We start from the raw sequence: 20,616 nt of genomic DNA on the forward strand, positions 1-20,616 counted from the left end.
TCTTTCCATTTCCTAACAAATGGGGTGATATCGTTTTTTTCTGACAGCAGCATAGAATTCCATTGTGTACAAATAAGGCAATTCGATATGAATGCTCTGTCAATAGTTATTGTATTATACTACAGAATATTGCAAGAAAGAAAATCTGTGCATGCTAATTCCAGATATAACTTTTCTCTGCATATTTTCAACCTGCAGTTGACTGAATCCACAGATACAGACACATAGATATGAAGGGTTGACTGGTTCCAACCAGCCTCTATAGTATGTTCCAGCAACAATCTCCACACAGAAAACATTCAAGAAATTTTTACCCTTCTTGACAACACTGCTAACAGTCATGACGCTGATGATGATAATTGGTAATGATCACTTCTCAGTCACTTCCTGTCCAGAAAACCTACTTTTAAAAAATATGACTGTATCCCATAAGCCATGTGCTTTCTCTCCCTCTTCTTTCTGACTTGGGGTAAGGGTGGAAAGAGCCCTGCAAATCTGGCATAGGCCCCTTTAAAAAATAATGTACCCAGGCTCCTCCTCTGCCAACCAGGTTGCTAAAAATACGACTACAGCAAAAGCTGAAATATTTGCAGAGAAAACTGAATTTCCTGCTACTACCCCCACTCCCTCCACTCAAATGGGTAAAGGCTTGACCTAAGAAGCCCCCAGATCAGCTTCACCAAAAGCACAAACCTCCCACTTTTCCCACCCCCTTTTTTTCTGGAGTCCCTCTGTGGGATGTGATGTTCGGAAAGTGCCCACTCTAAGGAGAAGTCACTGGATTAGCAAATACATGGTCACATGCCTTGGCTTTTCTTTCTGTATACTAGGACTAAATCCCCCTCCATCTGTCCCACTCTGTCTCTGTATGAGACTGCAGAAGCTTCACACCAATCCTTCTTTTATCCAAAGGGAGAGTTAGGAAGCCCTCTTCTAACTGCCTTGGCTTTTACCTCTACATTCCTCCCTGACTCCAGCCCACGGCGTTGACATGCCCCAGCTCCCTGCCTTCCTACCCTATCTCTTGAAGAGAATTCTCCTTTTCAGGCCTCCAGCCTTTTTCCTTCAGTTGCTGTGGAGGCTGGAAAATCCTCAGAAAAGTTTTGAAAGAGTCAAAGAAGATGACAGAGTCCAAGTCTAGCTTAGCGAATAGGTAAAGCTGACATGGCAGACGACCATGGGAAGTATTGCCGGGCATCGCTGGACTGAAAACAAGAGCTCTACCAGTCCAGATTTGGGGACCCCATACTTTACCTAGGTCATCTATTATTGGAGAGTCACAGGCTCAGAATCCCACCACCTCACCTTGCTGACAAAATCCAATCACCTCATCCAGAACAGGAATCTCTCACCAGGCTTATGGTGGGTCCTAGGTTGGAGACAAATGGGGGTATCCAATGTGAACTTGTTGGATGTCAGTCACACAGCCTGTTCAGGTGTGTTACAGACAGCGTGTGTCTGTTACAGTGCATCTGTGCTTTCAGTATTATGTGTATGTGTCATTTGTGTCCATGTGTCTGAGTTTGTTGTGTTTCCTCCTCTGCCTTCTTCCTTACCTCCGAGCCTCCCCATCCCCCAGGGCAAGCTCTGTGGCCAGTTCTGCGTGGGTGCCTCAAGTGGCTTGTTATGGAATGGTTGTTTGGAGGATGGAACTGATCTCTTATGGGTCCCCTAGTAGTCAGAGAATCCTCACTACACAATAAGGTATCTTTCAGGAAGAGGGAAGGGCCCTGCTGCCTGTGTGGGAGTTCTGGGGAGATGTTGTAAAGATACCCTCCCCCCTTCAGTTCTGACCAGCAGGGAGAAGGGCCCAGAGGCAGCACAGCCTGCTGAGGGACGTTGCCTAGCAACTTGGGAGACTTTACTGCAAATTCACCAAATCCTTGAATTCCTCAGCTCTAATTTGGGAAGAGAAAAAAAAATGCAAAGTCCAGACCAGATACCCTCTCTGCCCCTCCGCTTCCTCTTTCTTATCATTCTGGGTGCTGGAGTTGGAGTCCCGAGGAAATGGACTCAATAAGGCTCCAGATGTGCCTATGATTTAGGCAAGAGCCTGATTTCCCAGGACATCTTGCCATTTGGTAGAGGGTTGTGGGGGGATAGAAGATGTGCCAGAGACAGATTGGGGAACAGATTTTCAGTTACAGAGGTGGGTGAGTCCCAACCATGCCAGGAGAGACACCCCAACACCCCAAGCTCTGGCATCCCAGCCAGGTGCCAGTTCAGTTTGGGACCCCAAGTTGGTTCATTGTGTCCCTGTTCTCAGTGAACAGTGGCCTTTCCCTCCCACTCCTTTTTCCCTGCGGCCCAAACAATCATTGAAAAAGAGGCATGCAGTGACCATTCTACGACTGGGCCCGTGGCTGAGGGTCTATTGTAGCACAGTTTTGGGTCCTCTATTCCTTTCAAGGCACACAACACCCTCCTTCCCAACCCCACTCCCCAGTCTCTAAACAGCAGCTGTCCCTTGTCTGGGACCTTAGCACATTGCACTTTTCCCGGAGATGCTTCACCTGTCACATGACATACCCTGACAAGCTGGAGAGGTCAATGATTACATAGCAACAAGCTGTTCTTCCCAGATGCTGAGTGCGTGTCTCCCGCTCCAACCTCTCAAAGCTCACAACCTTCCCCATCAGGAACCCAAAGGCCTGGCTGCTAATCATCATTCCCACACTACTTTCTTCCTCTTCTTATATTTTTTAAAAATTTGCCCAAGAAGCAAGGGTAAGTGTGCATAATTACTGTCTTATTCTGAGGCAGTGGATCAAAAAGTTAGATCATCTGGTTGTAAGGAATGAGAATGCAGGGCAGATGTTTCCTTTCAGTCTGAACCCATATATATATATATATATATATATATATATATACACACACATATATATGTATGTGTACATATTCAAGATGGATGTTGATGATACATGGATGATTTTATTTGATGCAAGAGAGATAGACGGTAGATTGATATATAGATTCATACATACATGCAGAAGATACATACATAACAGATGATTTATGGACAGATAATATGTAGTGCAGACACCAGAAGGAGGGTGGTTGCAGGTGTGTGTGTGTGTGTGTATGCGTGTGCATGTGCACGTGCATGCGTGCCTCTTCCCCAAACACACGATGTCTGCATTTACCTGCGTCTACTCAGGGGGTGTCTACAGGTCTTTGTAGTCGTTTTTACAGGTTATGTTTGCAGTCTCTGTATGTGAGAAGAAAGGTATGCCTTCGCCTGAGGATTATCTTCCGTGCATTTATGTATGTAGCCATCACCGCAGTATCTACCCACAGCTTTCTGCATTTCTTAGCTGGAGTGGGGGGGGAGGGGAGGAAGGGGACTTCTTTGCCACACATCTTCTGGAGATTTTCATTGTGGACCCGGGGAGGGAAGTTAGAAGGAGCCATACTTGGGCCTCTAGCTAGGTTGTGGAAGTAGGGGTGGGGGTGAGGATGTCTGGCTTTCTATCCACTGTGCCCAGATGTGAGGATGTGTGTGCCCTGGAAATCGGGAGGGGGGGACTCCTTCTGCCTATCCTGGAATGCATCTGCCTGGCAGTCTGCCTCTGAGCAAGCAAGAGGATTGAGTTCGGGAGGACGAGGTGTGTAGGAGGAATGGATGGAAGCATGTAGGCGGAGGGGTTGGGGCAGGAGGGGGGAGCGAGGCGGGGGAGCAGAGGGAGGAGAGGGAGGGCGTGGTCCTCCTTCCAGCTCGCCCCACCCACCCTGCGAAAGCTGCCTCCTGATTGGCTGCCCGGCGGCAGGGCTCAGGTTACATTCGCGAGCGGAGCGGAGCGCGGGAGACCGGACCCTAGAGCAGAGCGGCCGGTTCTGCGCTGGTTCTGCGCGGGTCGGCGGGCGCCCGACAGCCCCGGGGCGGCCACCCAGCATCGCACAGACCCACCCCCGCCCTGCGCCAGGCTCCACCCCAGCCAAGGACCCCCACTCAGCACCAGCATGGACTGCTGCACCGTAAGTTAGAAAGCCTGGGCACGGGGGTGCTGGCGGTAGAGCGTACTCGATGGCGAGCCCTTGCCCTGGGGCGCGTGAGTCCCCGGGTTCCATCCCCAGCACGGGGAGAGAAAGGGGGTGGGGTGGGGGAGATCCAGTTACCTGGCCGGGAGTGGCGATGCACGCCCGTCATCCCAGCACCCGGGAAGCTGAAGCAGGTGGATTGGAAGTTCGAGGCTCTTCAAATAAATAAATGCCTAGGGATGGCGATTACGCAGCTGCGTCAAAGCCTGGTTTTAAATCCCCGTCACTCCAAGGAGGACAGACAGGTAGACGGACAGACAGACGGACGGACACAAGGACAGGCACTAGGCTTAGTCTGGGCCACGGGCGCCCCTAGAAGTCCTCGGTGAGTGGGGGAATAGAAGTGGGTGCGGAAGACCTCATGCAGAGCAAGCGGGGGGCGCTGAGACGTGGGTGAGGGCGGTGGAGACGCCCGCCTGACTTGAAAACCCGAGGGGAAAATGCTCCTCGACTCGCGGGGGCGTCCGAGCGCCCATCCGGCGTGGCAAGCTGGGTTGGACTGGGTGGTGGGGCAGGGATTTGCTGCCTGGAAGCCACGGATTAGACAACAGGAGGAACTTTTCCTCCTACGCAGTGAGACGCAGCAAGTATGTGTGGCCTGGGGGACCAGACCTTGGATTTTTGATCCCCATCACCATTTCCTCTTGCGCTGCAGCCGGGCCGCCGTTGGTGGGTGGACAGGATGACCCTGAGATGATGCATCGTCTTATCTAAGCTCATGTGCAGCGCTCAAGGATTTATGTTGGTTATGGGGGTGTCGGAGAGCTTGGGGAGGAGTTGGTGCTGCCCTCCACGCCTTCTGGCTCTTTGGGGGTGGGGGCAGGGGCTGGGTGAAGTGACCTATAGAGGAGCCCTGCTGGCGAGAGGGGGAAGCGTGTGCGAGTTGTCAGCGCCCACGCGGAAAGCTGGGTGCTGCAAGGGTCTAACTCCGGAGTAGATGGCTATTGGGGGTAATTCAGTATGAGAGTGCCTGGTCAAGAACCTCACCTAGAGGAATACAGTGATCACACACACACACACACACACACACACACACACACACACACGTGCATGATCAAAATGTGTTTATATACAACGTGTGTTCATTTTTAGATCCTGCCTGTGAAGACTCAAGGGCTGGTGTTCTGAGTCAGTCATTCACCTAAAGGTACAAGATGTAACCAGGTGCTGGTAGCTGCTGTCTATAATCCTAGCTGTTCAGAAGGCTGCCATCAGAGGACTGTAGTTTTAAGTCACCCTAGGCAGGAAAGTATGTGAGACTCCTGTCTCTAAATAAGCACCAAAAGGCCAGAAGTGGGGCTGTGGCTCAAGTGGGAGAGCGCCAGCCTTGAATGAAAAAAGCTACAGGTCAGTGCCTGAGCCTTGAGTTCAAGCCCCAGTTTTGGCACCAAAACAAAAACAACAACAACAACAACAAATACAAAAGGTTACTGACTTTGGTGTCTCCCCATCCACTGCCACCACCTTCTGGTGTTACCATCAAAACAAAGGTTTAAAAGGAGAGGACTGTTCTGGAAGAGAGGAGACATCCTGATGTCCAGAAACAGAACGCAGAGGCAAGTCAGGGGTGCTGCCATTTTAACCATGTTGGCATCAGTACTAACTGCCAATCTGCAAACATTGGCCATGAACCTAGTACTTAATATTTAATCGTCAAAACAACTGCAAGGTTCATAGCACTTCACAGACATGCAAACTGACATGCAGTGATTTTTCCCAAGGAGGCAGAACTCCCAAGTGCGGAGGCAGGATTCAAGCACAGCCTTGTCTGGTTCAAATAGCTGTATATATAGCTCTAAATATATTGTTCTTCATCTTTGTAAAAGTAATATGCTCATAATAGTAAACATAGAGACTACAGAAGGTATAAAAAAGAAACATACCAGTCAATGCAGTTGCTTTCCTGAAAAACGTTTGTTTTTCTCTAGGATTCTGAATTCATTTTGTATATAATTAGTTTTGATGCTGGGAATGGAACTGCAGGCTTTTCCCTGACAAATACACCCTCTACCACCAGGCTACACCCCCAACCCAGGAAATAATTTTTGATTGTTAAAGGACTAATGGGGATTTCCAGACCCTGTTGAAAAAGAGCCATTATGCTCAATATATTTTTATCCAATAAAGAAAACAGATGGATGGATATCACATGCTAAGGGATCAAGACGTTGCTGAGCAGGGAGGACTAAGATAAGGTAGGACAAGGAAGGGGAAGCAGGTGTGGTCGGTGAGAAGAACTGAATGAGCAAAAACCCAATAAGTCAGAGAAAGAACAGAACTTGTCTCCTCTGGTTTTTGCCGTAATAATGAGAGCAGGATATAGGGTATTTGTGAGCGCCTAGGAAAGCATTGGTACAGGATGAATGGGTAGATAGATAGATAGTGATGGTTGTTGGTAGGTAACTGTGGCACTGTAGACATGATTACAATCCCTATCTCCTCAACAAGGAGAGGCTACTCACCCAAAAAGTACAGAGGAGGAAAAAAGGCAATAAGCCCAAAGTTGATGGCTCATTTCCACTCAGGAGGCTGAAATCTGAGGATCGTGGTTCATTGTCAGCCAAGGCAGGAAAGTCCATGAGAGTCTTATCTCCAATCACCCACTCACAAGCCAGAGGTAGAGCTATGGCTCAAATGGTATAGCACCAGCTTTGAGTGCCCGAGCTAAGGAACAGCATTCAGACCCTGAATTCAAGCCCCAGTATCAACACAAAAACCGAACCAACAAACATGATCCATGCTCTCCCGTGGCTACACCACTAACGGATCCTGACCCAGCAGCTTCATTTTCCATGTACTAGGTTTGCAAGTCCAAAGGGGTGGGCAAAGGAGAGCACCATTCTCAGACTGTGTCAGGGGCCAGAAACGGGGAGAGAGCTGGGGAGGAGCAGGGCTGCAACATGCTGTAGAAGGCCAGGCTGGGTTTGGCATGGGGACAGATAGGGGACATGTGGCAAGAACAGCATGCCTCTTTCATTCTAGGATTCTTCGTGCCAGCCTCACCTGGTGCCTGGGAAGAATGTAGTCCTGTCTTGTTGTTTCTTATTCCTTTTTGCTCATTCACTTCTTCTTCTTTTTTTTTTGCCAGTCCTGGGCTTGAGCTCAGGGCCTGAGCACTGTCCTTGGGGACTTTCTCAAGGCTAGAGCTCTAGCACTTGAGCCTCAGCACCATTTCCAGCTTTTTTTCTATGTATGTGGTACCAAAGAATCGAACCCAGGTCTTTGTGCATGTTAGGCAAGCACTCTACCACTAGGCCAAACTCCTGGCCCCTCACTCACTTCTCCTCACTGAACACACCTGCTTCCCCTTCCTCATCCTACCTTATCATAGTCCTTCCTGTCCATTAAGCTCCTGATCCCTTACAATGTGCCATCCATCCGTTTGTTTTCTTTCTTTGATAAAATATATCGAGCATAAGGGTGAGGGAACTTAGAAGCATGTAAGACAAAAACAGATTTTTTTATAAGAGAATTTTTTTTACAAAGCTGTTGCTCTGAAATGTTCCAGTGGCTGATTTACATAGACAGAGATACCATTTGTGAATTCATTTAAGATGAAAAGGCAAAAGGATTTTTTAAAAATTCTACTTCTTCCTTTTGCTTAGTCTAGTCGACTTGGTCCAACTGACCCCATAGAAATAATTGTCAGCACTGCGGGTGTGATTAACAGCTCCACTACAGAAGATCATTTCAGTGTCAACCGTGCATCCACGAGACAGTTACAAAACATCTCTGAGGCTGTTTCTTGACATCTAAAACAGGGATTAAATAAGGCAAAATGTGCAAATTCCTTAACACGGGGCCTAGCAGGCAGGGATAATTTATTTTATTATGTTTATTAATTACTATTTATCATTACTACTATTTATTATAATTATTAATTACTATTATTTATTGTTGTTATTATTATTGTATGGAGTTACCATTTCATGTCAAATAACGATTACAATTCTTTCTGGACAATGTCACCCCTTCCTTTACTTCCCCCCAGTTTTCCAGGGACAATTCTTAAAGCTCTTACAGTTTGGAAGCGGAAGGAGACTGAATTCCTCTCAGCCGAGTTCTGGTTGTGGCTGAAGGAAATGAGACTCGCTTAGCTGGGACTACAAGGCCTCCAGTCCAGCTTTGCTGACCAGGGCCCTTTCCTCCTCCTCCTTCCCTGCGTCCTACATGCCACCAGTTCACACAAAGTAAACTAACATACCCCATCAGGACTGGCTTTGGAAGGCAGCAACCCAGGCACGAGGAACCATGAGCCCCTTCCCAGATTCCGTCTACTCTCCCTCCACTTCTGCCTGTGAGCAGGCCACCAAGCCAACCTTGTCCTGAGAACTCACTGGAGAGAAGCATCCAGCCAAGGTGTGGGATGGGGAGGTAGCTTTGCCTGTTCCATGCTGGGATTCTGGATGCAGCTGGGGTGGGTGGCAACAGCAGGTCAGCTCTTGGTGAGGATGGGGAAAGATGCCCCTTCGTCTACCCCAACACCCTGCACCTCCATAGCTATCAAGGCCCAGGTGAGGCGGATGGTGAATCACCTTGTTTAATAGCTGTTGCCCTCTTCTGAGAAGAGGTCTCATTGTTTCCTGGAAATATCCCAAGTGAGACTTGAACTCTGAGAATCTAGAAACTCAGAGGAGTTGTTTAGGAGTCTATGTGAAAAATAAGATGTCAGAGAGAGCTCCAGGTCCAGGAGGGAAAAAGCTCTTGGTAACTCTTTGTAGCCATATATATGTATTATTTAAATGATTTTTGGGCAGGGTGCTGGAAGCTTACTTGCATAACCCTAGCCATTGAGAAGGCTAAGATTTGGAGGACCAAGGTTCAAAGCTAGCCTCAGCAGAAAAGTCCACTAGACTCCATTTCCAATTAACCAGCAAAATGCCAGACTAGAATCATGGTGGAGTTGTAGAGTGCCAGTGGAGAGCAAGTAAGCCCAATAAGAGCAAGAGGTCCTGAATTAAAGTCCTGCTATTGGCACAAGAAAAAAAAAATCCATTGTGGGTAAGTGTGTGTGTGTGTGTGTGTGTGTGTGTGTGTGTGTGTGTGTGTGTGTGTGTGTGTATTGGTAAGGAGGCTTGAACTCAGGGCTTGGGGCTTGGTTCCCTGAGTTTTGTGGGATTTTCCTCCCTTATGGCTAAAACTCTAATATTTAAGCCACAGCTCCACTTCTGGCATTTTGCTGGTTAATTGGAAATAAGAAGATAAAAGCCTCACTTCCTGCCCAGGCTGAGTTTGAATCATGATCCTCAGTCTTTTGTTTTAGTAGCTAGGATTACAGGGAGGAATCACTGGTGCCCAGCCAGTATAAGCATAAACTGAACAATAGCAAAGCCTAGGAAATGAAGGCAGCCTATTGGCAATGGCTGAGTGGAAGCCATTTGTAAAGCTGAGCTTAGACATCCAGAACCAAGCTGCACTCCTAGGGCAAGCCTAACTGGGATAGTGATCAAGGATGCCTCACTCTTACCCTGCCACGTTTGAGAACTGGAGAGCTGATGGCCAGGAGAGGGCAGAAGTAGAACTGAATTGTGATCACTGTGTAAGACATTGGTCATCTCATGGCTGGGAAGAATAATAGGGTGAAAGCAGTATCTGTTGTCAGGCAAGAAAAGAGGGCAAGTTCATAGAAGCCAGAATGCCAGATCAAAGATCTGGCTTATAATTTCATAGTGATTAGCTCCATCCCAGTCCACATTGATGCTGTACTGAATTCTAAACCACAAAGGGCTCAGAGACTGATTCTCTATTTCCAAGCCTACCTTTAAAATCAATAGCATCGATTCTCTAATCATTTCTGCTCTCAAGTAGATCTGATTCTCAGAAGAGAACTCATACTTTGGAGCCAGGCATGGATCTACACAGCTCTAATTCCAGCACTCTGAGGCACAGGGAGGAGAACCTTGAGTTTAAGGCCAGCCTAAGCTACAAAGTGAACTTAAGGCCAATTTGAACCTTATAGTAGGACACTATCTCAAAAAACTGGTGCTGTAGCTCAGTGCTTGCCTAGTACGTGCAAGGCCTAGATTCATCGCTAGCACAAAAGCGTGAGGAGGAGGAGCAGCAGGAGAGTAAGGCAGAAAAGAAAAACAGAAAGGAAAGAAAGAAGAAAGGAAGCAGGCAAGCTACTCTACTTTGGGGCACAGAAATGAGTCTGATTAGAGTCTTGTATTCCTTTAATGATGGAGATATGTATTATTAGGCAATTTCATAGCTGTGAGATCGTCAAAGTATACCTACAGCTGGGTACCACTAACTCATGCCTGTAATCCTCACTACGCAGAAGGCTGAGATCTGAGAGTCAAGATTTGAAGACAGCACAGGCAGACAAATTCAAGAGATTCTCATCTCCCATTGACCAGCAAAAAGCCAGAAGTGAAGATGTGGCCCAAGGAAAAGAGCGCCAACCCCGGTCAGGAAAAGCTAAGCAAGAATATGAGGCTCTGTATTTAAGCTCTAGTACCAGCATAAAAAGGCAAAAAGAAATCATGTACTTGCATGCATAGCCAACTAAGATGGCTATGATGTTACTAAGCCATGACATAACCATACAGGAATACCATCAGACCATCGGTGACCAAAATGCCACTGCATGACACATGATTTGTGTTATTGGGTTGAACTGTGTATATATGACTCATTTTGGCTTACAGAAAGAATTCTTTGGATCAATTTAGTATTTTTATGATATAAACCCATCATAATGTGACTAGTATTTATTGTTCTGCTAGATTATGCCAGAAACTATCTGCATACTATGCTGTATATTCTTCCCATAGCCTATACAAGGGAATATTATCCTGGTTTTTCAGATGTAGGAGCTAAGATAGGAAACGAGTGCATTAAGTGGTAAAGCCTCGGCTTACTGCCAAGGCTTCATTTACATATCCTGTCAAGTGGGAGCTAAAAATAGCTCCTGGACTCTGATAAGCAAAGGTTGGACTCAGTCTCCCATCATTATTGGAATGAGGCCATTCTAATCATGGGTTTCATCAACATAAACTCGGATAATAACAGGATTAAAAGATAAGTCTAAGCTTTATTGTTACAGGCTAAGTTAACACCTGTAAAACACTATGATTACCTGGAGTAAGGTTAAGTGTGTAATGCTAACTTGTCCCAGTTCCTTTCTTTCTGTGAACACATTAAGAAAAGGACTTCTTAGTCCTGGGTCAGTGGCTCATTACTGTAATCCTAGCTACTCAAGAACCTGAGGAGCCAAGGCAGAAAAATCTCTGTGACTCTTATTTCCAATTAACCAGTAAAAAGGCTGGGGACATGGTGCTGTGGCTCAGATGGTAGAGTGCCAGCCTTGAGGAAAAAAAAAAAGGCTAAGCAAGCCGGGTGCTGGTGGTTCATACTGTAATCCTAGCTACTCAGGAGGCTGAGATCTGAGGATTGCCATTGGAAACCATCTGGGAGACTCTTTTCTCCAATTAACCACCTGAAAGAAGGCCACTGTGACCTAAGCCTCAGGAGCAGCAGAAACAAACAAACAGCAAACAGACAAGTTCAACCTCAGATACTGGCACAAAAAGAAAAGATTTTTTTTTTCCTGGTCAGTTGTGGGGCTTGAACTCTGGGCCTGGGTGCTGTCCCTGAGCTCTTCAGCTCAAGACTAGTGCTCTATCCCTGGAGCTACAGCGCCATTTTTCTGGTAGTTAATTGGAGATAAGAGTCTTATGGACTTCAGTGCCTTGGCTGGCATTGAACCATGATCTCAGCCTCCTGAGTAGCTAGGATTACAGTTGTGAGTCATCGTGCCAGGCTAGAAAAGTCTTCTTGCCCTTTGCTCATCTTATCTTTTCCTTGCTTTTTGTTTTTTGTTTTTTGTTTTTTTCCAGTCCTAGAGCTTGAAATCAGTGCCTGGACACTGTCCCTGAGCTGTTTTTGCTTAAGGATAGCCCTCTGCCACTTGAGCCATAGCACCACATCTGGCTTTTCTCCTTGTCTTTTTTGAAGCCATCCTTTTCTCTGTTGTTTCTTCCCCATGATCGCCTCTTTTCTGGGTTTGAATGCGACTTGCAACAGTGGGAAACCGAGAATCAGTGTGTAGCCAATCCCCTGCCTCAAGCCCCGGGAGGAAAGAGCTCACTAGGCAGTGGTCTCAGGTCTCCCTAGCGCCTTAGAAGCAGTTCTCCTCAGGAACACCTGTCCTGATGAGTGGTATGAACCCTCACCATGGTGCTGGGATTCTCTCTTAGCTGGTGGCACACCCTGGAATGCCTGCTGGTTGTTTCCTGGGTCTCCAACCCACCCTCCGCTTAACTCCACCAAACCCACTCCAGCAATTCTTTCTTGAGTTAAACCCACCACAGACAGACGACAGACAGACAGACAGACGACACACACACACACACACACACACACACACACACACACACACACACACACACACACACACACACATACATTGTATCCCCCCCTCCCGCAAGACTCCATCTCTTACCCTGCCCTTTTGGGGTCCCCACCCGGTTCACCCTACAAGAATTCTCCTTCCCATCCCCAGGAGAGCGCCTGCTCCAAGCCGGACGATGACATTCTAGACATCCCCCTGGACGACCCTGGTGCCAACGCGGCTGCTGCCAAAATCCAGGCGAGTTTCCGGGGCCACATGGCACGGAAGAAGATAAAGAGCGGAGAGTGTGGCCGGAAGGGACCAGGCCCAGGGGGCCCAGGTGGAGCGGGGGGCGCCCGGGGAGGCGCGGGCGGCGGCCCCAGCGGAGACTAGGCCAGGTAGGTAAGGTGGGCGCCGGGCGCCGGGCGCGGGGTAGACTGGGGCTGGGGGTGGAGGGAGGGAGCTAAGGGAAGGATCGTAAGAGACCACTGGCGTGGGGGAGGCTGAGGCGCCTTCGGATAGCTCACCTGCTTCTCCCCCATCTCTTCTGCGCCACCTTGGACCGAAGAACTGAACATTTTCCAAGGTAATTAATAGACGGGGAGGGGGGGGGTTAATGAGTGGGGATTGGGTGGGAGAGAAGGCCCGATCCCCAAGCCTCCCCTCGGCCTGCCCTCACTCCCTTCCAACCTGAGCCACCCCCCACCCTCACCCCACACCCCTCCCCGCACCTGCACGGACGACCGCGCAGTCACCCAGGTCCGGGTTGCGCAAGCCCGGCCGACCGCGCGCCACGCTCACACCGCCCTGCCTCACCGACTGGCCGCGGGCTCATTTCAGCTCAGTGACTTGGGATCATGTGTGTGTGGGGGGGGGGGGTCGGGTTTCTGGATGATCAGCCCCTCCACATCCTCCCCGTGACACCCTCCACCTCCACCCAGACGGGGGTCGGGGGAGGGAGAGGAGAGGGCTGAGCGATGAAGTTCTCCAGAGTTGAGCAGGTTCTCAGACCTTCTCTCTCCGTAGTTTCCAAGGAGAGATGGATGCCGCGACCCCTTCGCAGTGACGAGACTTTCCTACCGTGTTTATGATCTCCCTCCCCCCCTCCATTTCCACCCACCCGCCAGCATCAGGAGCCTCCTCTCCCCGCCCCACCCCTGCGTCCCGGACACCCCCCCCTCCCCAGGCAGGCTTCGTCACGGAGTCGCTACGTCTGTGCCCTTTGAGTTCGCTCTCCAGTCTAGCGTTGGTCCTCATTCGCCTTCCCTCCCACCCACCCCGGGCCCTTAAACCTCACGCTCCCCCAGATCGTCCTTCTTTTCTGCTCCTCGACCACCTCTCCCCCCACCGCAGCCAGCATGCAGCTCAGCCTCCGCAGCCTCGGCCCGCTCCCCCGCGCGCCCTGCGGAGGGCGCCCTCCGCGCCGCCCAAGTACACTCACTTCGAAAACCCACACGTCCTTTCCTCCCGTGCGCAGCCCGAGGGGGCGCCCCTGCGCCAGATCTGGGGCTAGGAAAGAGGGGACCTAGGGGTTTCACCGCATCCGATGCCCCTTGTCCTGGTTCTGATCGGAAGGGACATCCCTATCGCACACCTTTGCCTGTCATTCTCCCCACCCTCCCCTTCTTTCTCACCGGTGCACCCCGAGAGCAGCCTGTCCAACTCTCCTGTTTATGCAAACGCCCGAGCGCGCTGGAGCTCGGTAGGAGGGATCTTCCGAGGCCCCGCCCCTGTCCCTGCCGGCCCCGCCTCCCTGCCGGGCTCCTGGGGCTGTGGCCGGAAGGTTTTTAATCTCCGCGTGTGCATGTGACCGTGCTGGGACGGAATGTGAACAATAAAGAGGAATGTCCAAGTGTTCCGAGGGTGCTGGAGCCGGGAGGGGCGGGGCGCACAAGGCCACCACATGGGGCTAGAATACATCAGACCAAAACATGGAGGCGGTGGAAGGGACTCAGGTTGAACCCACTATCTTTTTGATCCAACCGAACATCATCTCGAGGACTTCAGGCCTATTCCTTCCTCTTGTTGGTAATGCTCTTTGGACAGCTTAGAGGAATTAGTCATACCGGCAGAAAGAAAAGGGAGTCGATACGGTACCCAAAGGCTTTCATTATTGATATTCCCTCCCTTACTGCCCTCAGAGATCATGAGGAGGACTTATACAACCATAGAGAGCTTGGACTTGGTGGTTGTCGCAGTGCTGGCAGATGGGGACCTCTCCAGGAGGCCCTTGCTAGAATCCGCCTTTGCAGAAACTTGCTCAGAAATCCCAGGAGCCACCGCATCTTCCCTGAAGGATACAGGCACATTCGTATTGGGTGAGGCTAGGTGCATCCTTCAGAGGACGGCCATCTTCTAGCCCAGCGACTTGAATTCTTTTGTCATAAGAATCATCTGTAGAACTTTGAAGATTCCAGACTCTACCTCCCCCATGAATACACACACACACACACACACACACACACACAATTTTGCTCTAGAAAGAATAGAAAGCAACCAGAATCTCAATGTTCACCAAATTCTTGTTGACTTAAGTCTAGATAATCTGAAAGCCACACTAAAATGTTGCTCTGATTCCTATTCTTGGACCCTTCCACTTGCAGCGTAAGTATATAACAGAGGCAGCTTTGCTTCCTTTCCTGATTGTCCCACATAGTAACAAAACAAAACAAAACAAAAAACTCCAAAAACACTAAGCTGAGTAATCAGGACAAATCCAACTGGAATTCATCTCCTACAACTAATTCCAAGTGACATACATGTATGCATGTATATATGCATATATGTGTGTGCATGGGGGAAAACATGTTTTAAGCATGAGGAAAGTCAGAGAGGTGCAGCAAATCCAGCCATCTACGCCTCAGCTGCGGGATCACCCCTCTATTCTATACACCTTGGCCACACATGAAATTATATAGGTTATACAGCCATGGCTGCCACCACCAAATGCCAGTGCTTAGCACCACTCCCTGCTCTTCAATACTTTTAACCATGTCAGGGTCTGAGGGCAGGAGGAATCCATTTTCAATACAAGCCTTTTCATCCCTAACCTCCCACCCTCCCTACTCACCTCAGGTCACTTCCTCCATATGTCTCCCTGGGCTTCGTCTTTCTCTCTTTGTGAATCCTGATCAGGCAGAAGACAGCAACTGATAGTAGAAGCACGCCCAGGAGCACCCCAATCAGAGTCCCAGCCACTCGGCCTTCGGAGGAGTCTAAAGAGACATAGGGCCCTCAGCGCTGCACAACTCCGTTGGCTCATCCTCAGCATTGTGAAAAGCCTCCCCAAGCCAAGCTTTCCAATCTGGCCTCTGCCCAGCATTCTTTACCGGTTACAGAGAGGGTCAGCTCACAGGATGCACTGCCCATCTGGTTAGTTGCCACACAGCGGTAGACACCAGAGGATGTCAGGGAGAGATTGGTGAGAATGAGTTGACCAGATACCTCATCTACAAGATGGAGAGAAAGGGTGGTACATTCACGCCTGGAACTCACCATGAACACTTACTGTGGGGAAGATACAATTCATTTTGTCCTTACACCAGTGCTGCCAGGGATAGCCTAACCCCACTTGAATGATGGAAAAGCTGACTCAGAAAATGTAAGTCATTTGTGTGAAATGAGCCAGAGAGGAATTCCGAAGCCACTGCCATTTCTGTGCTCTTTCTGCCCTATGTTGCTGCCTTGTCAAGGGTGAGGGAACTGCACACACATGAAAGTGATGGAGCAGAGTGCTTTCTGGTTGAGGGCAGATTCCTGGTTAGGGGATAAAAGACCAGAATGTTAAATTCTTCTCTGGAAAGCCAATCCCTGATGGCTCATATCTCTCTAGTCCTGGCTATGTAGGAAGCCGAGATCTGAGGACTGCCATTCCAGATCAACCAGGTAGAAAGGCAGTAAGACCCTTAACTTCAGTTAATCAGCAAGAATCTGGAAGTGCAAGTGTGACTCAAGTAGTAGAGCTCCAGCCTTGAGCAGAAAAAAAGCGAAGCAAGGGCCTGGAGTTTGGCCTAGTGGCAGAGTACTTGCCTAACATGTACAAAGACCCAGGTTTGATTCCTCAGTACCACATACACAGAAAAAAGCCAGAAGTGGTGCTGTGACTCAAACAGTAGAGCTCTAGCTGCCTTGAGAAAGCCCAAAGAGAGTGCTCAGGCTCTGAGCCCAAGTCCAGGATAGGCAAAAAAAAAAAAAAAAAAAGCCAAGCAAGAACACAAGGTTCAGAGTCAAGCCTAATGCTGGTGCATGTACACACACACACACACACACACACACACACACACACACTCTGAAAAGGTTTTTTGGTTGGTTTTGTTTGTTTGTTTGTTTGGATCTGGGGCTATGAGCAGAGGAACCAGCAAGAAAAAGCTACAAAGCAAAATCTCTTAAGTAGATTACTTCTCTGAAGAAACCTGCTAAGAGTTCAAGTTAGTCCCAGGAAACTCTGCCTCAGTTTCCTCCTAAGAAGCTTAGAAGTGATTCATGCACATTTAAGAAATCTCTAAGAAGTAGACAGGAAGGAATCTTACTATTTCCTGCCAGAAAACCAAGAGGATATTTAGCTTGAGCAATTCTCCCAAGAACCCAGCTACAGGAAGACAGACAGGGAGGGAACAATACAAGGAAGAGGCTGGGGGGGAGGGGGGTAGGGGGGGGAGGTATGGTGATTGGTCTCCCATCCCTAGCCATGAGAATGTGAGTGTATGGTGTTTAGAGATCAAATTTGCTCAGGTCTCCAATCTATCCTCTTTCTGAAGCCCTGGCTCCTTACCTTGAACCATACTGCCAGGAGAAGGGGTAGGAGAAGATCCTAGGCGCACCCAGTAATATACTGGCCTGGGAGCTCCCTCGGAAGAACTACATCTCAGCACAGCAGCGCCTCCTACTGAAGTTGTTCCACTCTGACTGCATGAGGGGTGATTGGGGGGCACTGCAAAAAACAAAAACAACAAAATCACAGTGACCTGTTCTGTTTCCTGCTTAGTTCCACCTGCCACATAGTGGTTCTCTTCTTTCCACTCATCACTGCATTGCCAGGAAGTGACTTCCACTATTGGAAATTCTGATAGAGGCAAAAAAATAAATAAATGAATAAACCTTCCTCATGCTGAGCCCAAATCTGTGATAATATAATAATATCCACCCATTTGATTCCATCCTCTGGGCTCACAAAGAGAAATGAAAATGTTCTCTTCCACATGACAGCCCTGAAGATATTTGAACACAGCAGACATCATATCCTAGGTCTTTCAAAAACAGTTTCTTTGGTTACTTACTCCTGAGTAGACTCTGATTTGAGGTGTGGGGGCAACTCTGGACATTAAATGGTCCTGTGAAAAAGCCTGGTATACATGGCTTGTGCCTGTAATCTTAGCTACTCAGAAGGCTGGGATCTGAGGATTAAGTTTTCAAGCTAGTCCAGGTAGGAAAGAGTCTTATCTCTAATGTCAAAAAGCCAGAAGTGAAGCTGTGGCTCAAGTGATAGAGAGCCTTGAGTGAAACAGCTAAGAGACAGCACCCTGAGTTCAAGCTCTAGTACTGACACACATACATAGAAACTTTGGTTCCTTTTATGACTACTTCCCTTTCGCAGACACTTACATTGGGAGGGATAGAATCCAAATCCAAGATAACAATAGGAGGCTCTGTACTGGTGGAACCATAACTCAGATCTCTATACATGAGAATGGCTTTCTCTCTTCTCTCAGATCTTTTGTTATTCGGCCCTAAGGGAGCAGCCACTGTGAAGAATGGGAATCTGACCATCTAAGAATTCTTGAGAAGTGGGTATTACTATTTTCCCATTGAACCACAATTGTGTGTTTGGGCTGAAAATTCAGCTATGGAGAGACTTTTCTAGGGTCAACGCTCATTTTCTGGGTACATAAGTGCTGGTGGGATGGGGAATTCTCCAATTTGTCTTACCTAATACAGTAAGGTTGATTAACCCCAACCCATTGGTGTAGAAATCTGGTGGATTGTTAACATGACAGAGGTAAGTTCCAGTATCAGAAAGATGGACATCAGTCAGTTTTAGGGTGGCCACTCCTCCTGTGGGGGGATTCTGGAGCAAGCTAGCCCGCTTTGCCTTAGAACCAGTGGGATACAGATCGCCATTGGTGAAATACAGGATCTGAGAAGAAGCAGAAGACAAACTCATCCATACCCTTTTCAACCATGAACCTTCCACACAGAAGTGAGTGTAAGTCCCCTTGCAGGGAGGTGACATTCTGTAGCTTAGCGGGGGCAAAGTGGTACCAAATCAATGTACTACCCCCAGGGGCAGTGGGTTTAGTAACTGGAACAGTAATTGTGAGGACACTGGGGTGGCTGGATATAGAAACAATGGGAGAGGAAAGATGCAGGGCCACAAAGATGGCAGCCCTGAGAAAGTCCAGCAAGAGCCAACTTCCTCTACCACCCACCCCCACCGCATCCTGGGTGAGTTCCCTGCCCCTAGCCCAACACCACTGGACACAATTGCCCTCAGCTCACAGGTTGGGATGAAGAGATGGGTTTCCCAGGCTGCACAAAGCTCCACTCCAAGGCGAAGTTGTCTCCCACCGACGTACTATAGCTGCAGGTCAGCTCTGCAGTTTTGCCCACTGGCACACTCAGCTGTTCGGCAGGTACGGTCACCTCCACAGCTAGCCCTGGGACTGAGGACACAGAGGGAAGGTGGGAACCCCCATTCCACTGATCTCGAGGGTCTGGTCCAAATTGGGATATCTATGCTGGAATATCTATGGAGCCTCCCTGCCCAGCAATCTCATTCTGTCTTCTCTCTAGAAAGATGTTTCCGGGAGGAGGGACTTACAGCCAAGTCAGGTTTTTGTGGGTAAAAGGGCTGAGAGTGGAACAGGTATGAGGGTTCATCAGCAGGAAAAAGAAAAACAAAACAAACAAAAAAAGCCCAGCCTAAGACTACAAACTCTTTTTCTGGCCTCCCTCTTCCACCCTCTGGGCTTTCAACCACCCTTACCACCCTCCCTGAGCCTCCTGGACTCCTGCTGCCTTAGGGAGCCCCAGCCAACCCACAAAGATTAAGCAGGCCCAGGGGAGCCCAGTGCCCTTGCCCTTAGCTCTAGCTTTGGACCTCCCCCAGCCCCTCCTCACCGCTCAGGCACGTAAAGGCCAGCAGGGCCCAGCCAAGGGAAGGCCCCCCAGGGAACCAGGCCATAGCCGTCCTTGCTGTCTTGTTCCTGATGTCTTTCGGGGGTGTCAGCCAGCTAACTCTAGGGCTGGGCAGGAGCAGGACTGGCTATCTCAGAGCAAACAAGGGGAGAGGCCAGAAACCTCAGGTATAGAAATGCTCCTCCCTCCTCCAGGCCCCATTCTGGAATCACTCTAAACCTGCTTCCTTCTTCCCTCTGCCCTCCAATTTCTGAAGCAGTCAGACTATGGGGGAGAGGCCTGGGGGTATTGGGTAGTATACTGAAGGGAAGGGCTCAGAACAGTTACTGAAGGGCTTCTAATGACTAGGGAGTTGTCAAATGACTTTAGCACTTTGGGGATGTCAGGACAGCCCCAGTTCTGGTTCCTCCTGAGCTTCTTCCTTCCAAGCCACTCTGTTTTACCAAATACTGGAATAACAGTCTCCATCCATCTCCCAACTCTCAGAGCCACTCTATTCTGTAGACTGGAAAACTCCATTCATGGTAGGAAAGGGCATAATGGAATTCAGACCTCCTATGCCCAGCTTATCCCTCAGTAAACAAGAGGGTGTGTTTGTTAAATGAGGTTCTCTAGAGAGAAGGAAGCCATGGAGGTACCTGCATACTCAAACTGGGAGCCCCAAGCCTCCAGCGGCAAGTATACTGGCTAGCTCATCCTTGGCTACTCACACTGGGTTAAGAGTTCATCAGTGTCTGGGTCATGGGTCCTCTCTTTTCACAAGACAGTAGATAACCTTTCTAGGGCTCAGAGCATGATTCAAATGGTAGAGAACGCAAACATGAGATCCTGAGTTCCAATTCCAGTACAACGCCCCCTCCCCCCTCCCCCCTCCCAAAACAGCAAACAACAAAAAATATGACTGAAGGGCTGGAGTGTGGCCTAGTGGTAGAGAGCTTGTCTAGCCTGCACAAAGACCTGGGTACAATTCCTTGTTACCACATACATAGAAAAAGCTGGAAGTAGTGCTATGGCTCAAGTGGTAGAGCTCTAGCCTCCAATGACAGAAGTCAGACCCTGAATTCAAGCCCAAGGATTGGTAAAAAGAAAAAGAAAAAGGAAACCAGAAA

The 20,616-nt window shown here is 48.9% G+C and overlaps 2 protein-coding genes across 3 annotated transcripts; one reads left to right on the plus strand and one right to left on the minus strand.

The window, feature by feature from the left end:
• The first annotated feature begins 3,785 nt into the window (after positions 1–3,785).
• Positions 3,786–14,228, plus strand: Nrgn (neurogranin). Of its 2 annotated transcripts, XM_090319634.1 has the most exons (4): positions 3,787–3,975; positions 12,545–12,771; positions 12,942–12,959; positions 13,400–14,228. In XM_090319634.1, the coding sequence occupies exons 1-2, from the start codon at positions 3,961–3,963 to the stop codon at positions 12,764–12,766; spliced, it is 237 nt and encodes a 78-aa protein (XP_090175760.1). In that variant the 5' UTR covers positions 3,787–3,960; the 3' UTR covers positions 12,767–12,771; positions 12,942–12,959; positions 13,400–14,228. The 2 variants fall into 2 exon arrangements, with proteins under 2 accessions (XP_090175761.1, XP_090175760.1); XM_090319635.1 differs by lacking the exon at positions 12,942–12,959 and having other exon boundaries at positions 3,786–3,975.
• A 248-nt stretch (positions 14,229–14,476) lies between these two features.
• Positions 14,477–19,569, minus strand: Vsig2 (V-set and immunoglobulin domain containing 2). The gene is made up of 7 exons (XM_090319633.1): positions 19,490–19,569; positions 18,869–19,032; positions 18,299–18,506; positions 17,145–17,303; positions 15,703–15,822; positions 15,444–15,588; positions 14,477–14,663 (listed from the first exon to the last, which is right to left on the minus strand). Exons 1-7 carry the CDS (start codon positions 19,551–19,553, stop codon positions 14,531–14,533), a joined length of 993 nt encoding a protein of 330 aa, XP_090175759.1. The 5' UTR covers positions 19,554–19,569; the 3' UTR covers positions 14,477–14,530.
• Positions 19,570–20,616: the final 1,047 nt, after the last annotated feature.

This window comes from Megascapheus bottae, chromosome 27 (genome assembly GCF_031878675.1).
Source record: "Megascapheus bottae isolate mThoBot1 chromosome 27, mThoBot2.hap1, whole genome shotgun sequence".
Taxonomy (NCBI): Eukaryota; Metazoa; Chordata; class Mammalia; order Rodentia; family Geomyidae; genus Megascapheus; species Megascapheus bottae.

Bases quoted from the DNA above. Each gene is read 5' to 3' on its own strand.
- Vsig2 (XM_090319633.1), bottom strand. From the start codon at position 19,553: ATGGCCTGGTTCCCTGGGGGGCCTTCCCTTGGCTGGGCCCTGCTGGCC. The intron at 18,507-18,868 runs GTGAGCTGAGGG...GCTTCTTCTCAG, and splicing joins CCATCTCTTCATCCCAACCT to ATCCTGTATTTCACCAATGG. The intron at 15,823-17,144 runs GTAAGGAGCCAG...TCCATCTTGTAG, and splicing joins TCCTGGCAGTATGGTTCAAG to ATGAGGTATCTGGTCAACTC.